This window comes from Geotrypetes seraphini, chromosome 14, assembly GCF_902459505.1.
Source record: "Geotrypetes seraphini chromosome 14, aGeoSer1.1, whole genome shotgun sequence".
Taxonomy (NCBI): domain Eukaryota; kingdom Metazoa; phylum Chordata; class Amphibia; order Gymnophiona; family Dermophiidae; genus Geotrypetes; species Geotrypetes seraphini.
In genome coordinates, this window is record NC_047097.1 from 35,755,660 (window position 1) to 35,771,828 (window position 16,169).

General features: G+C 43.7%; 1 protein-coding gene across 2 annotated transcripts in view; it reads left to right on the forward strand.

Moving 5' to 3' along the window:
• ICE2 (interactor of little elongation complex ELL subunit 2) overlaps positions 1–16,169 on the forward strand; it is a 152,826-nt gene that overhangs the window by 35,757 nt on the left and 100,900 nt on the right. For both annotated transcript variants that reach the window (XM_033920479.1, XM_033920480.1), the window contains exon 6: positions 3,379–3,501. In XM_033920479.1, the coding sequence (XP_033776370.1) occupies positions 3,379–3,501 (123 nt within the window). The remainder of the gene's footprint in view (positions 1–3,378; positions 3,502–16,169) is intronic.

Consider the following 16,169-nt stretch of genomic DNA (forward strand, 5'->3'; position numbering starts at 1 on the left):
GAACTAGGTTCAGTTCCCACTGCAGCTCCTTGTGACCATGGGCAAGTCACTAACCCTCCATTGTTCCAGGTACACTTATATTGTGAGTCCACCAGTGATGGTGAAAGCCACCTGCATATAGAAACAGAAGGATGGTGGCAAATAAAGGCCAAGACGGCCGATCTGGTCTGCCCATCCGCAACATCCACTATCTCCTCTCCTTAAAAGATCCCATGTGCCTTTTCCATGCTTTATTGTATTCAGACACAATTTTTGTCTCCACAACCTGTACCAGGAGCCTATTTCATGCATCTACCACCCTTTCTGTAAAAAAAAAAAAAAAAAAGTATTTCCTTAGATTACTCCTGAGCCTATCACCTTTTAATTTCATCCAGTGCCCTCTCATTCTGGAGCTTCCTTTCACATGAAAGAGACTCGTCTCATGCACATTTATGCCATATAGGTATTTAAATGTCTCTTATCTCCCCTCTCCCGCTTTTCCTCCAAATATACATATTGATATCTTTAAGTCTGTCCCCATACACCTTATGACGAAGACCATTTTAGTAGCCTTCTTTGGACTGACTCCATCCTGTTTATATCTTTTTGAAGGTATGTTCTCAAAAATTGTACACAATATTTTAAATGAGGTCTCACCAGTCTTATACCAGGGCATCAATACTTCCTTTTTTTCTACTGGCCATTTCTCTCCGTATGCACCTTAGCATGCTTCTAGCTTTCGCCATCACCTTTTTGACCTATTTGGCCACCTTAAGATTGTCACATACTATTACACCCAAGTCCCACTCCTCTTTCATGCACAAAAGTTCTTCACCCTCCATAAAGTATGCCATTCCCTTGGGATTTGCAGCCCAAATGTATGACCTTATATTTCTTAGCAATAAATCTTAGCTACCAAATTTCAGACCATTCTTCAAGCTTTGCTAGGTCCTTCCTCATGATATTCATACCATCAGAGGTGTCTGCCCTATTGCAGATTTTGGTATCATCCACAAAGAGGCAAATCTTACCTGACAGCCCTTCAGCAATATCGCTTACAAAAATGTTAAAAAGAACAGGCCCAAGAACCAAACCTTGCAGCACCCCACTGGTAACATCCCTTTCCTCAGAGAGATCTCCATTGATCACTACCCTCTGTCACCTTCCACTCAGCCAGTTCCTGACCCAGTCCATAAATGTTTAGTTATACCAAAGAAAGATGGTATATCAATCTCGTGACTCTTTAAGTACTTGCTTGTTAAGCCATCAGTAATTTTATTTTATTTTATTTTTTTAAATCATTATAAATACATCCCCTTGCAATTTGTCTTTCCAGCAGCTTCTGCTATTGGTGAGTAAATTTCTGTGGCTTTTTATTTCTACTTTACAAGAGAAGCTGTATTTTTAATTACTTAATTACAATTCCTACCACCCAGAAGGACATAAGGAGTGTCATTTCTTTAAATTCTGTTATTGAGTAGCGGAAGTGTAAAATTTTGGTTAGGAGGTAAACCAAATGTGTTTATAATATTTATGAAAATTTGTAAATATACAAATTGTAGAATGGAAGAGTGAAAAAGCCTATAAGCTCAAACACTACAGCTAGAAAGAGGGAAGTGTCATGCAATGATATATAATTGGAGTGAAGAGGAAGACCTCGGTACTGGGGAGACGCACTGTAAGTGCCAACAATATATCCCCAGGACAGACAACGCATGTGTTATTAAAAATAAAGCCTAAATGAGTTCGCCCTGTACATCATCATGTCTCCTCTGTGTGCAAGATAGTGCTAGTCAAAATGAAAACAACCAAACAAAATCACACCCTTGTTTTCAAATCTTTTCCCTCCTTCCCATACTAATTCAAAATTTTTTTTTTTTTACTGCTCACAAGTTGTTTAGCAAAATGGTAATCAAAATTCAAAGTCAACTTATCTCAATCCAAACGATACCTTCACTGAATTTTGATTACCATTTTGCTGAACAACTTGTGAGCAGTAAAAAAAAAAATTTGAATTAGTATGGGAAGAAAGAGGGAAGATATTTGAAAACAAGGGTGTGATTTTGTTTGGTTGTTTTCATTTTGACTAGCACTATCTTGCACACAGAGGAGACATGATGATGTACAGGGCGAACTCATTTAGGCTTCATTTTTAATAACACATGAGTTGTCTGCCCGGGGGATATATTGTTGGCACTTACGGTGCGTCTCCCCAGTACCGAGGTCTTCCTCTTCACTCCAATTAGTGTTTGAGCTTATAGGCTTTTTCACTCTTCCATTCTACAATTTGTATATTTACCAATTTTCATGTACAGTCGAACCTTGGTTTGTGAGTAATATGGTTTGCAAGCGTTGACTCAATTTGTGAGGCCCCCCCCAAAGAACCGGCATCACCCACCCAAACCCTTACCCCAATCTGGCACCGGCAAGCAGCACCAATCCACAGGACGTGCCGGTGCATGAAGATCCTGCCTCTTGGTGCTGGGCTGGGCCTTGAGCATCTGCACATGCTCAAAACCTTCTGGCTCCCGCTCTCTCCAAGAATCTCGGAGAGAGCGGGGTGGGTGATGCCAGTTTTCGGGGGGGGGGGGGGTGGAAGTGTGCCAATGGCCTTGGGGGTGGGGTCTTCTTGGAATGGGGTGGGGTGGGGTGAAAGCGAGCAGTGCCAGTAGCCTGGAGGGGACCAATTAACCTAGTTTACCTTACTTCCCAAGGGGGAAACTCACTTCTGGAACGAATTATGCTCGCAAACCAAGGTTCCACTGTACTCTGTGAAACATGGTTTAGTAAATTTGGGTTAGTTTGTGGCCATTTTCTGCTTGGTTGTTAAACTGGCATGAACTGTGACTGTTCCCTAAACTTGGTTTTGTGTCCTTGATTCAATCAGTAGAATGATTCCTATGTTGACCAATTTTAGAAATGCTATATGTGTCATACTCCTATAAGCATTTAAGAAGATACCTATTACATCTGCATTTAATACAACTTGTTATATCTAATTGGGTGCCTCGTTCATTTTGATTTCCAGTGGTATTGAGGCTTCAGTTTATTTAGCTACTGTGATGTCTAGCCTGCTTGCTTCCCTATGCTTTCTCAGTGCACATGAGGAGTGTATGAAGTGACTCAATGCTAGTGCAGAAGACATAGTGGAAGCTGGCAGCACAAGTCCAAGTTAGAGCTGCTTTGTTCGAGAAATAAGTAGAAAGAAAAGGAAAATTAGATTTTATAAGGGCTAGAAAAATAATTTAAAATGTGTTTCAGCTAAAATTTTGGAAACATAAAATCCATGTGTTTTTGTTGTGAAAATTGTATGATGGTTATATGTTTATAAAAATAATAAAAATGAGGAATTTGTTTTTTTAAAGATATAAAGTGTAGCTTTTTTTTTCTTTTCCTCAGGGGTCTGCAAGGTTTGTAAAGACTTCCTTTCCAGAAAAGCCAACTCAATTAGTGCTGTCTACAGACTACACAACTGTGTCAACGTTTTCATCTCCTGAGAAGAAAGCTGCAGAGCAGCACAAAGCAAGTAGCATGTTGTTTAATATGATAAATTTTGTAGTATGCACATAAGAACATTCTGTAGTAAGAACATAAGAATTGCCGCTGCTGGGTCAGACCAGTGGTCCATCGTGCCAGCAGTCCGCTCACGCGGCAGCCCCCAGGTCAAAGACCAGTGCTCTAAATGAGTCCAACCTCAACTGTATACGTTCCAGTTTAGCAGGAACTTGTCTAACTTTGTCTTGAATCCCTGGAGGGTGTTTTCCCCTCTGACAGAATAGCGTTCCAGTTTTCTACCACTCTCTGGGTGAAGAAGAACTTCCTTACATTTGTACGGAATCTATTCCCTTTTAACTTTAGAGAGTGCCATCTCATTCTCTCTACCTTGGAAGAGTGTGAACAGCCTGTCTTTATCTACTAAGTCTATTCCCTTCAGTATTTTGAATGTTTCTATCATGTCCCCTCTCAGTCTCCTCTTTTCAAGGGAGAAGAGGCCCAGTTTCTCCAATCTCTCATTGTATGGCAACTCCTCCAGCCCCTTAACCATTTTAGTCGCTCTTCTCTGCACACTTTTGAGTAGTACCGTGTCCTTCTTCATGTATGGCGACCAGTGCTAGATGCAGTACTCCATGTGAGGACGTACCATGTTCCGGTACAGCGGCATGATAACTGGAATGTAGTGTTCACTAGTCTTGTTGTGCAATAGATAGAGACTAATCTTGGAAGGAGGAGGAGGTGGTACTTTGCAGGTTACTTTTTTATCATTCTGATTGTTGTCTTAACAAAAATCAGGGAACCTCCTTATTCCTGATGTTTACTTAGGTTTCTTTGTTTCCCTACCTCTTGCATTTTAGCCAGTCCTCCTCTGCCCCCCAGTAACTCCTTTTCACCAACTTGAAACTACAGTACAGTAACTGCAAATTTTCTCTTTAACATTTTCTATTCAGTTTTATTTATTTATTTACCACCTTTTTGAGAGAATTCACTCAAGGCGGTGTACAACAAGAATAAGTCAAACATAAGCAATAGACAATTGCAGCAGTAAAAATATAAAAATTATGGCATAGTAAGCTACATTACAATGTTGACACAATATGTGGTAAAACATTTTAATAGCAAAGCATAACGTATAAGCAAAGATGGAGCATATAGAGTAGCAGGAGTAAGAAAATGAGGGGACTAATTTAAAGAAGTTGCATATGAGGTCAGAATGGTGCTTGAAAATTGTCAGCTAGGAGTGGATAAACATCTCTTATAGTATGTGCAGTTGGTGCCATTCCTGTGTGTTTGTGTGTAACTAGCAAGTTAGTTCTTCCATTAAAGGCTTGGTTGAAGAACCAAGCTTTCATCTGCTTCCTAAAATAGAGATAGTCTTGTGTTAAGCGAAGCCTTTCAGAGAGTGCTTTCCAGAGTGTGGGAGCTACTCCAGAGAAGGCTCGCTGATGGGTACCACATCGTGCGATGTCCTTGGACAAGGTGAGGTTAAAGATGCTCCCTGGGAGGATCTCAGTGACTGCACTGTAATTAGCTATTTAATGCAGCAGATAAAATGGTACAGTTAATTAAAAATGTCATTTCCCACCCATTCTATACCCTCTTCCACAATGAATATGCATGAGACTTATTTGCATACAATGGAAGCAATCCATGCAGATTTAATCTCGTGCATATTCATTATCGAAATCTTGAAAACACGACTGGGTTGTGGCCTTTGAGGACTGTGGTGGCCCACCTCTGGCTAAGATGCCATGTTAACTGCTAGTGAATGTCAATTGTTATGTTAAAAGATAACACAGCTTAGTAAATAGTGCTGAGGCAGAATGCTTTGGCACTTTGATTTTATTTGACAGCCCCCATATTTTTTTTTTCTGCTTTCCAAGTTCATATTACTCTTGTTACTTATGCAGGTTGATTTTCTCAGGTGACCTGGATTCAAAGGACCTTGCATTCATTCAAAGCGGTTTTGCTGTAGACACACAGTAATAATAATAATAATATTAATAACTTTATTTTTGTATACCGCCATACCCAGTGAGTTCTAGGCGGTTCACATAAGTTAAACATGGGTTACATGCAGTTAAGAGTTGGTTGAACAGGTTTACATTAATTAAAATATAGTTACATGCATCGTTACATGCGGTTCACATTAATTAAACATAGTTACAAGCATTTAAGTAATAATTGAACAGAATTGCATGGAGTTAGGTGTTAAAATGAGCAGGGATGCAGGTAGCGGTGAAGATAAGGTTGGGGAGAAGGAAAAGGTGGGTCGGGGGGGAGGAGATGGGGCGAGATGGGAGGGGGAGATCTAAGAGGAGGGGGGCCCTTAAGTGTCGTGGCGTTGGAAGAGGTGTGTTTTGAGTAGTTTTCTAAAGTTGAGGTAGGTTGGAGCCTCGAGGATTAATTGGGCTATCCATGGGTTTAGCTTGGCGGCCTGGAAGGCGAGGGTTTTGTCGAAGAATTTATTGGAGTGACAAAGTTTTAGGGAGGGGAAAGCAAATAACTGGATTCTGCGGGAGTTCTTGTTTCTGTTATTCAGGATGAAGTGTGGGTTGATGTAGTTTGGAGCTAGGCCGAATACTGTTTTGTAGCAGAAACAGGCGAATTTAAATAGGACTCTGGATTCCAGTGGTAGCCAATGAAGTTTGTGGTAGAAAGGGGTAACATGGTCCCATTTTTTCAAGCTGAATATAAGGCGGACAGTGGTGTTTTGGATCATTCTGAGTCTTCTGGTATTTTTCTTCGTGGAGCTCAGGTAAATGATATTACAATAGTCCAGTATGCTTAGAACGGAGGATTGGACTAGGAGGCGGAATGACGTGTCGTCGAAATATTTTTTTATGGTGCGTAATTTCCAGAGCGCTGAGATACCTTTCCTAACTGTATTGTCAGTGTGCTTCTCCAGGGTTAGGTGTTTGTCCAGTGTGACTCCTAGTATTTTTAGGGTTTGTTCGAGGGGAAAGGTCGATCCTTTTACTTGAATTGTGGTATCTATGATTTTGTCTTTGGGGCTAGCAAGGAAAAATTTTGTTTTGTCGAGATTTAGTTTAAGTCTATAGGATTGCATCCAGAGTTCTATCTGGTTGAGTGTATTTGAGAGGGAGGTGAGGAATTCTGGTGTGAAGCTGGATAGCGGGATGACTATTGTGATGTCATCTGCATAGATGTAAAATTTGAGTTTGTGGCTCTGCAGGAGATTGCCCAGGGAGGCAAGGTAGACATTGAACAGGGTGGGGGACAGGGGGGAGCCCTGCGGAACACCACAGGAGTTGTCCCAACTGTATGAAAAGGAGTCATTCTTAAATACTCGATATGATCTGTTTCTTAGGAATCCCTGGAACCAGTTGAGGACCTGGCCGGAGATGCTGATGAATGCAAGGCAGTCTAAGAGAATGTTGTGGTCGACTAAGTCAAAAGCACTGCTCAGGTCGAGTTGCACGATCAATGCGCTGGAGCCCTGGCTAAAGAGTGTGTGTAGATTGTCTAGTAGAGAGGCTATGATGGTTTCGGTACTGTGGTCAGAGGGGAAACCTGATTGGTTTTCATTTAGGATGTTGAATTTTTCCAGATATGTGGTTAGTTCGGTATTTACCACCCCTTCAGTTATTTTGGTGAATAGTGGGATACTTGCAATTGGTCTGTAGTTAGACGGTGAATTGGGTGGTTCTTTTGTGTTTTTTATGATTGGGGTTATCGATATGCGGCCCTGTTCTGCTGGAAAGCTTCCTGTGGATAGAAGGTGGTTTGTCCAAGCCAGCATATTGGCTTTAAAGTGGATCGGAGCAGTTTTCAGGATGTGTGGGGGGCAAGTATCCAGTCTGCAGAAGGAGTTGGTGTATTTGTTGAAGGTGTGCCAGTCGATGGTAGTGAATTGATTCCAGCTTAGGTCCATTCTGGACCCTGGGTCTCGTGTAGTCCTGTCTGTGTCCAGCAGGATAGGGAAGTCCCCGTGGGGGTTTGGGGGGGAAGTTAACGATGATCTTAGTTTCTGTGTCTTAGAGTTGAAGAAGTCTGCTAGGGTGTTAGCGGTTAATGAAGATTCGTCATCGTGGTTTTCGGTGTCTAATTTCCCTTTAAGTAGAGTTTCCATGAGTTTCCACACTATTGATGTGAGACTTACTGGTCTGTAATTCGCAGCCTCCGCTCTGCAACCCTTTTTGTGCAGAGGAACAACATTGGCAGTTTTCCAGTCCAGGGGGACTCTCCCCGTACTTAGGGAGAGATTGAAGAGCATGGCTAACGGTTCCGCCAAAACATCGCATAGCTCTCTGAGCACTCTTACATTACATTACATTTGTGATTTCTATTCCGCCTGTGCCTTGCGGTTCTAAGCGGATTACAGTTAAAAGAGATCAGGACATTACCGAGAGAATTACATTACAACGATTTAAGTAAATTACATGTTGTGGTATAGAAATACAAGTATAAGATATCTGGATTTATCGATAGAATAACTTGACAGGGTTCAAGTAGTTACAAGGTTCAGTGGGGAAAACAATATAGGCAACTGAAGAAAGATACCTAACTGAAGGAATCAGTTAAGTGGATACCTAAGGGAGATGCTTATTTAGGAGTTTGGATATATTTGGTAAATGAGGTTCAAGGGGATGACTAGTGTGTTATTTGCTGGGGAGAGTGCATGTGCGATTGGGGAGGGGAATATTAAGTAAGGACGTGTTTTTTGAAAAGAAATGTTTTGATTTCTTTCCGAAACACTTTGATATCTGTTGTTTTGATCATCAGTTTGGTGATGGTGGGGTCAATTTTCGCTGCCTGAGTTGCTAGAAGGCTGTCGTAAAGTTTCTTACGTCGGGTACCATTATGAGGGGGGAAGGTGAAAAGATTCTGAGTTCTTCTTGATCTGGGTAGTCGGTAGCAGCAAAGACGTTCAGGTAATTGGGGGCCATACCATGGGTTACTTTGAAAAGTAAGCAGTAGAGTTTGAATTGAGTTCTTGCTTTTATCGGAAGCCAGTGAGAGTCTACATAGGCGGGTGTGACGTGGTCGAATTTGCTGAGCGAGTAGATGAGTCTGATAGCTGTGTTCTGAACGGTCTGTAGTTGTTTTATCATAGTATTTGGGCAAGGTAGGTAGAGGCTGTTGCAGTAATCTAAGGAGCTGAGTATGAGGGATTGTACTATGATCTTGAAGTGTTCTTTGGAAAATAATTTTCTTATTTTTCTTAGGTTTCGCATGGTGAAGAATGCTTTTTTTATGGTTTTGTGTATTTGTGTTTGCATTGTGCAGCCTCTGTCTAGGTGTGTTCCCAGAATTTTGAGAGTATTCTGTATTGGATATTTGATTGTGTTTACATCTAGTTCTGTTAGGGATGGTTTTTGTTCCTTCTCTAGTAGTAGGAATTTGGTTTTCTCCGCATTCAGTTTTAACTTGTGGTTCGTCATCCATTTTTCTACAGTTTCCAATGTTGTTTTCAGGCGTCCGTTGGAGGTGGAGTCTTGGATGTCGAAGGGGAGGAGGATGGTTATATCATCCGCGTAGCTGAAAGATGTAATGTTTAGGGCATCTAGGGCCGTGCCTAGGGATGCTATGAAGAGGTTGAAAAGTATAGGCGATAGAGGGGATCCTTGTGGAACTCCGCAGGGTCACTCTTGGGTGCAGATTGTCCGGTCCCATGGCTTTGTTCACTTTGAGTCTTGACAGTTCTTTGTAAACATCAGCTGGTGTGAACTCAAACTTCTGAAATGGGTCATCCATGCTTTGCTTTGCATCCAGCCGAGGCCCGTGCCCTGGTGCCTCGCAGGTAAAGACTGAACAGAAGTAATCATTCAGTAGTTTGGCTTTATAGGAGTCAGTTTCCACATAATTCCCGTCTGGCGTTCTAAGGCGTACTATCCCGTTTGTGTTCTTTTTCCTATCGCTAATGTATCTGAAGAAGGATTTGTCCCCTTTCTTGATGTTCTAGAGTTTCTTCCATACGAAGTTTGGCCTCCCTAACTGCTGTTTTGACCGCTGCAGACTTTGTCCTGTATTCAACGTTTGCTTCTTTTTCCCCCATGCGTTTGTATGATAGAAATGCTCTTTTCTTCTCCTTGACGAGGTATGTTACCTCATCTGTGAACCATTGGGGTTTCCTTTTTCTTTGTTGTTTGGTTACTGATTTTATGTAGTGGATAGTTGCCTCATGAAGGATCGATTTCAAGGTTGTCCACATATCTTCCACATTATCAGTTACTTTTTGAACCTGCAGCGTCTGGTAGACGAAATCTCCCATGCGTGCGAAGTCAGTGCCCCTGAAATTGAGTACACTTGTTTTTGTTTGTGATCTAGGGAAGCCTTTCTTAAGGTTAAACCATACCATGTTATGGTCACTGGTGGCTAGCATCTCTCCCACCGAGACGTCCGAGACGCTTTCCCCATTCGTAAGTACCAGGTCCAGGATGGCCTGGGCCCTAGTGGGCTCTAGTACCATTTGTTTGAGCCGTACTCCCTTCATGGACGTTAATATCCTCCTGCTATCACAAGTTGTCGCTGATAGTGTGTTCCAGTCTACATCAGGCATGTTGAAGTCTCCTAATAGAACAGCCTCCCCCCGTAAGGTGATATTCTCAATGTCTTCAATTAATTCTGCGTCCTTTTCCTCCGATTGTCTCGGAGGTCTGTATACCACACCAAGGTACAGGCATTTTTCTCCACCTCTGGCCAAGTTTACCCAGATGGATTCCCCAGTACTTGATATCTGTGATCCTGGTTGTCTTAATGTTCTCTTTGATATAAAGTGCTACCCCACCACCTAACCTACCCTCTCTATCTTGTCTAATCAGGTTGTATCCTGGTATGGTTATATCCCACCCATGAGAGTCTGTGAACCATGTTTCGGATATTGCTACTATGTCTATGTCTGCATTAACTATTTCTGTTTCTAGTTCTAGAAATTTATTCCCTAGGCTGTGTGCGTTAACATACATAGCTCTCCACTCTTTCTGTTTGGTAAGCTCCTGTTGTGAGCCACCCATTTGAGTCAAATTGTCTCCTAGCGATTCGTTTGCAGTAAGGGTACTTACCTCAGACCTAGAAGCGTAATGTTGGTTCGCTACATCAGGATTGCTACTTACTGCTCCGGTGTAAAAGTGGGTACCCACCCCCGACTTACCTAGTTTAAAGCCCTTCGAAGTAGGCGGGCTAGTCTGTGTCCGAAGACATTCTTACCTCTGTACTCCTCCACTTTCTCCAGCGTTTTCTGGGTATTCAGAACCTGAAGTAGATCCTGAATTTACTTCTAAGAATGTATCAGAGCCTCACTCTACTGTTAAAATTTCATTTTTGAAAATACCTCAAATACTGTCGGGTTTAACAAATATAAATGAGAGCCTAGCCTCATTAGAAGCACCACAGGAGATTTCCTTAAAATTCTTAAGGCAAATAAATTCTATAATGGAGATTTTGTTGAAATAAGCAATAATTCAAAATCAGTCCTTTTTCAAAGGAATTTGTTGATAAATTGGAAAATGTGGACTCTACAAATAATTGATGAATGATTGATTACAGGTGGTAGAAATGCAGGCTTCTACTTTGCAGACACTCTCCACTTCTGCAGTTAGATTCCTATAATGAAGCTTGAGATGATGAACGTAGCAATAGTTAGATATCTGCGTTTAGTTAATTTTTCTATTACTTATTTAATTTCACCCGAGATTCTCCTGAGGAAGTACCTTAAGGAGATTTTAGGTTTACAAAATGCTGATACATTTTGCGTATCCAATTGTTTTATTCTTACCAAAAAAAAAACCTTCCTGACTGAGCAGGGATTGGATCAATTGGTTTCTACTGAATTTGACCTTACAGGATTTGAGGGATGTGATGCAAACTAGATCCATCCTAAATGAGAATGATGAAACTGTACTTTAAAAATAAGCAGGCAGTGTTTTGTGGAGCTAAAGTTTTGATGTTTCCTTTTGAGCAGGCGGTAGATTTTCGGCTAGCGTGCGCTAATCCGGTGCATGCGCTAAAACCCCTAGCGCACTTTCATAAAAGGAGCCCTAAGTCAACACAACTCAAGATATAAAGCCTTTTTGGCATTGAAACCCAGAGTTGTGACTTTTGGAGCCACTTTTTTCTTCTTGTTGTTTGTTGTTGTTGTTGTTGTTGTTAATTTTCTTTTTTCTTTATCATCCCTCCAGACCGGCACAGAAAATGGAGACTGTGACACAAACCTTTGGCTGTAGTATAAGTAGGCTGTGCAGTCCCAAGTACAATCAGTCAGCTCTCAGTCTCCAGCAGGTGAAGGTGGTAAGCCTGTACATTCTTCACCTGGTTAGTGTAGGGTTGTTGGATTTTGATTTAAATGTTGTCTTCTTGTCCCTGTTTGTGGTGCCAGATTTAGCTTGGGGGACCTTTCGGGGGTCTCTCCGACCTCGGGGGTGCCACACTTGACTGGTCGAGTCCCTTACTCCATTTCCCCCACATTCCCAAATTTTTAATTAGAAGTGCCTCAGCTGTAAGCCTTTTCATCAAATATAGGCAAAGCATATAGCTTAGAGAGCCAGTGGGATCTGTTCAGGTTTAATTAGTTATGTTGGGAAAAAAAAATCCTGAGGAAGTGCTGGTTTGAAGGGAAGCCTTCAATTGAGGTAAATTGTGTTTAATTGCTAACTGGCACTTTTTGTTTTGCTTAATAGCGGTTTTCACATGAGCACTTTTAAGCTAAAAGAAAGTGCTCCTGGTGCAGTGTCAGTGAAGCTAGCTTGTGCTTGAAGTGCACTGGCTGATGCAAAGAGGAATCCTCGTCGGTGTTGGGTGCCAGCAAGCAGGGTTCCTCTTCGTGCACCGCAAGTCAGCAGCAGGCAGTGGGGAAGCCCAGGCTTCCCCTACCACCCACATGGATTTCCTCAGCCGCCGAGAGTCAGGGAAATGAGGTTTCCCTTACCGCCGATAGTCCTGGGGACTCCCTTTTTTTGGCTGTTGACTTGCCTGCTTTAGCCGCTGCAGGCCTTGGGGAAGTTTTTTTTGCAGGGTTTTTGTTTTTTTTTTACTGGTTTTGGCAGGACGCTCCGCCATCTTGCCTGTGGCCTCAGGTGATCTTCCCCCTGTCTTAGAGAAACAGAAACGGGTTTCTGCTGGGTCTCTTGCCTTGACAGTGAGTTCTGCTGTGCTGCCAGGGGGGTTTGCCCCAGATTTTGTTTTAGCTATGTCCAAGGCTTACTTGCAGGCGGTCAGGGATCCTGTTTCTTCCCCAGGGGGTCTCAGGTTTTTCGGGGGAGGGAGGACTTTTGCCTTCCATGTCTACCCCCACTAGGCCCCCTTCAGCTTCAGTTCCAGTCCAGTCCTCCTCCTCACCCCCACCCCCAGGTCTTCGTCCAAGTGGCTACAGATCTCGTGGGATGAGGATTTTATTTGAAGATGCGTTTTTCACTTTATGAGAACTTGGACCCCTTGTTGGGCCCCCAAGATCCTCTCAGGGGGACAGATGGCAAAGACATGGATTTTTTGGAGGCACCAGCTAGTGAAGATGCATCAGTGGTGTGCATTTTTCACCGGTAAGAGCTACAACGGCTTATTCTCCTGGTTTCATCAGTTTTGAGGAGGACACAAAGGAGCTCCCATGTGTGGTGGACCCTCTGCTTTGGAAAATCAGGTCAGCCTCCTGTTATTTTCCTATGCATCAGGATATTCGGGATGTAGTGCACGCACAGTGGAAGATACTTCTTTTTGGTCAGGCCACAGCTCCGCAGACTTTCACCAAGATTATGGCAGCAGTCTTGCGCAAGGAGGACATTTCTTTGTTCATCCCTATCTAGATGACTGGTTGTTTCGAGCAAAATCCTTTTAGGAGAGCTCCCGGGTTACGACTCGGATTGTGGAGGAGTATCTAGGAGTGCTCTTCGACACCAGCTTGGGGAGAGTCTTCCTTCAGAGGCCCAAGTGTTCAAGTTTCTGTCGCAGATTCGTGCTTTGATGGGTTGTTGGTGTCCTCGGGCGCAGGATTTTCTTCAGGTCTTGGGGTCGATGACGGCTTCCCTGCACGTGGTCCGGTGGGCTCAGGCTCATATGCCCTTCTCGACTCGTACGACCTTCTGACTCAAGGCCCATTCCAAGGTTCAATCTGGGTTCCTTCTGTTTTATAGTTAAGTTCTTGAAAGGGAACGCCTAAGTAAGAGGTTATTCAGATAAGGTGATTTCCATCCTCTTAGGCTCCCAGGGACTTTCCACCTCTCAGGCTTCTATGCGAGTTTGGCATCTCTTTGAGGAGTGGTGTTCCGAGTGTTGAGTGGTTTCCCTTCACGCTTCATTGCTTCAATTCTTGGAGTTCTTGCAGGATGGTCTGGACAGGGGCCTTGCCTGGTCTTCCCTCCGGGTTCAGCTTGCAGCTTTGTCTACATTTTGTGGTTTGTTGCATGGACCGCATTTGGCCTCTTCTCCAGATGTCGGTTTTTTGAGAGCAGCAAAATTATTCCGACCTCCAGTGTGACCTTCGTTTCTGACCTAGGATCTCAATCTGATTCTTTCCGTACTCATCAATTCTCCTTTTGAGTCTCTTGGTTCCTGCACGTTGAAGGACCTTACTCTTAAGGCGGTCGTCCTGGTGGCCTTTACTTTCCGAACTACAAGCCTTCTCTTGTAGACCTCCCTTCCTGGAGTTCTTTAGGGAGCGGGTCGTACTGCGGCTGGTTCCCTCTTTTCTGCCGAAGGTGGTTTCACCTTTTCATGTTCACCAGTCTGTGGTTCAGGGCAAAGGACAAACCAAAAGGATATTGCCAACGGTATCTGATGGTTATGGTCCATAAGACATTTCGTGACCGGTTTAAATTCCTGCCTCTTATGCAGAGTAATGACAGACATATCAGCGAAAATCTCTACCTTAACACCGTCCCACTGAATAGGACCTACTTTCCCCACCACTTCCAGAATGCGCTTCTTGATAGGGAACTGCAGAAAGCAGGCAAACAGGTTTCTTGGGTGCCCCTGAGTAGCAAGCCCAATTGCCCTGTCTACTCTCTCAAATTCCATTTGTGGCAACTCCGAATCTGGGTTTGCTAGGCTCAGGAGTTGCTTGCATATTGCCCACATGAGCTCGGCCGCTGAGCGGCCATCTTGAGATGCTAGTAGACCCCTCACCATTAAGTTGTTTCAGTGCGCCCTGTTCTCACCATCCTCCAGTTTAGTGAGGAGATCATCTTGCTTAGTTTCCAGCTGTTTTCACCTTTTCTACAGTTCACTCAGATCACCATCAATGATCAATGACTTTTTCTTTGAAGTTGTTCAGATGCTGGCCCATTTCCTCCACCGTCTTGCGCAAGCCATCAAAATCAGCATGCAAATCATGGTGCATAGATTGCGTGGTAATTTTTCAGTTCATTTAACCACTCATGTAGTTCTGCGCGTGAGGCTGGTCTAGACCCTCCGTCAGCAGCCACAGCATTCTCCATCGGGCTCCCATCTCCTGCTAACAGTGGTGTCTCATGGTGCAGGGTTGCAGATTCTGTGGGGTGCACTTGGAAAGGAAATGTCTTCAAATCAGGTTGTTTTTTGCTGGTTATCTTTGTCTGGTATAACTGGCCTCTGGTGCGTCTTTTACAAAAATTTACTCTGGGCAATACCACTTATAATCACTGAATTATTCAGGGTGATGAGGAGCTCGAGAATCAGGCTGCCTTCTCACCAATGACATCACTTTCCTCCAGAGTCACTTTTTTCTTGAGGTTTTCTTGTAAATGTCTGTTAAATTTTCAAAGTAAGGGAAAAATAACAGATTTCTAATGAGGAGAAATAGAAGTTTTCTAACGCCTTGAAAAATTGGATTGCATATCCTAATTTCCTAAATTGTTGGGGTTTTTTTTTTCTTGATTTATATAGAGCACTAGTGTTTAAGCCCGTTATATTAACAAGTGCTAGAATATGTCTGTCTGTCTTTCTTTCTTTCTGTGTCTCTCCCTGCCCCTGTCTCTTTCTTCCTTTCTTTGTCTCTTTCTTTCCCACTGTCTATCTTTCTGTCTGTCTCTGTCCTGGCCCCCTTTGTCTGTCTGTCTTTCTTTCTGTCTCCCTGCCTGCTGTCTTTCTGTGTGTCTGTCTTTCATTCTCATGCGCTGCCTGCCTATCTTTCTGTCTCTCTCTCCATGGCCCCCTTCTGTCTCCCCCCCCCCACAAAGCAAACCAAGATTGTTCCCTCGCCCCCTTTCCCTATCTCCCCTCCCCCAATTCCCTGTGCAGCAGCAGCATTCCCCCTTTCCCTGTGCAGCAGCAACGGCATTCCCCCCTTCCCTGTGCAGCAGCATTTCCCTCATTCCCTGTGTAGCAGCAACAGCATTCCCCCTTTCCCTGTGTATCAGCAGCATTTCCCCCCATTTCCCTGTGCACCCATCCCTTGCCTGCTCCCCCTGTTCCCTTCCTTTTCCCTCCCCCCGTCCAGCAGCACCCCTTTCCTGCTCTCCCTATGCATACGCCCCGCAGAAATCTACTTGCCTCAAAGAAAAGCGCTGTGCCACGCTGTTGCTGGCCTCTGTGTCTTCTCTCCACTGTGGCCTGCCCTAGCGGAAACAGGAAGTTGTCAGAGGGCGGGCCGCAGTGGAGAGAACACGGCGAGGCCAGTGGCAGCATAGTGCAGCGCTTTTCAGTTAAACGCTGCAAGCGGGTGAGCAGGCAAGAGGGAGGAGGGGGAGAAATAGATGCCGGCAGGGGCGCCTGTGCCCCCCGCTCTGAATCAGCGGTGGCAGCAGTTTCTCTGGCATTGAGTGAGG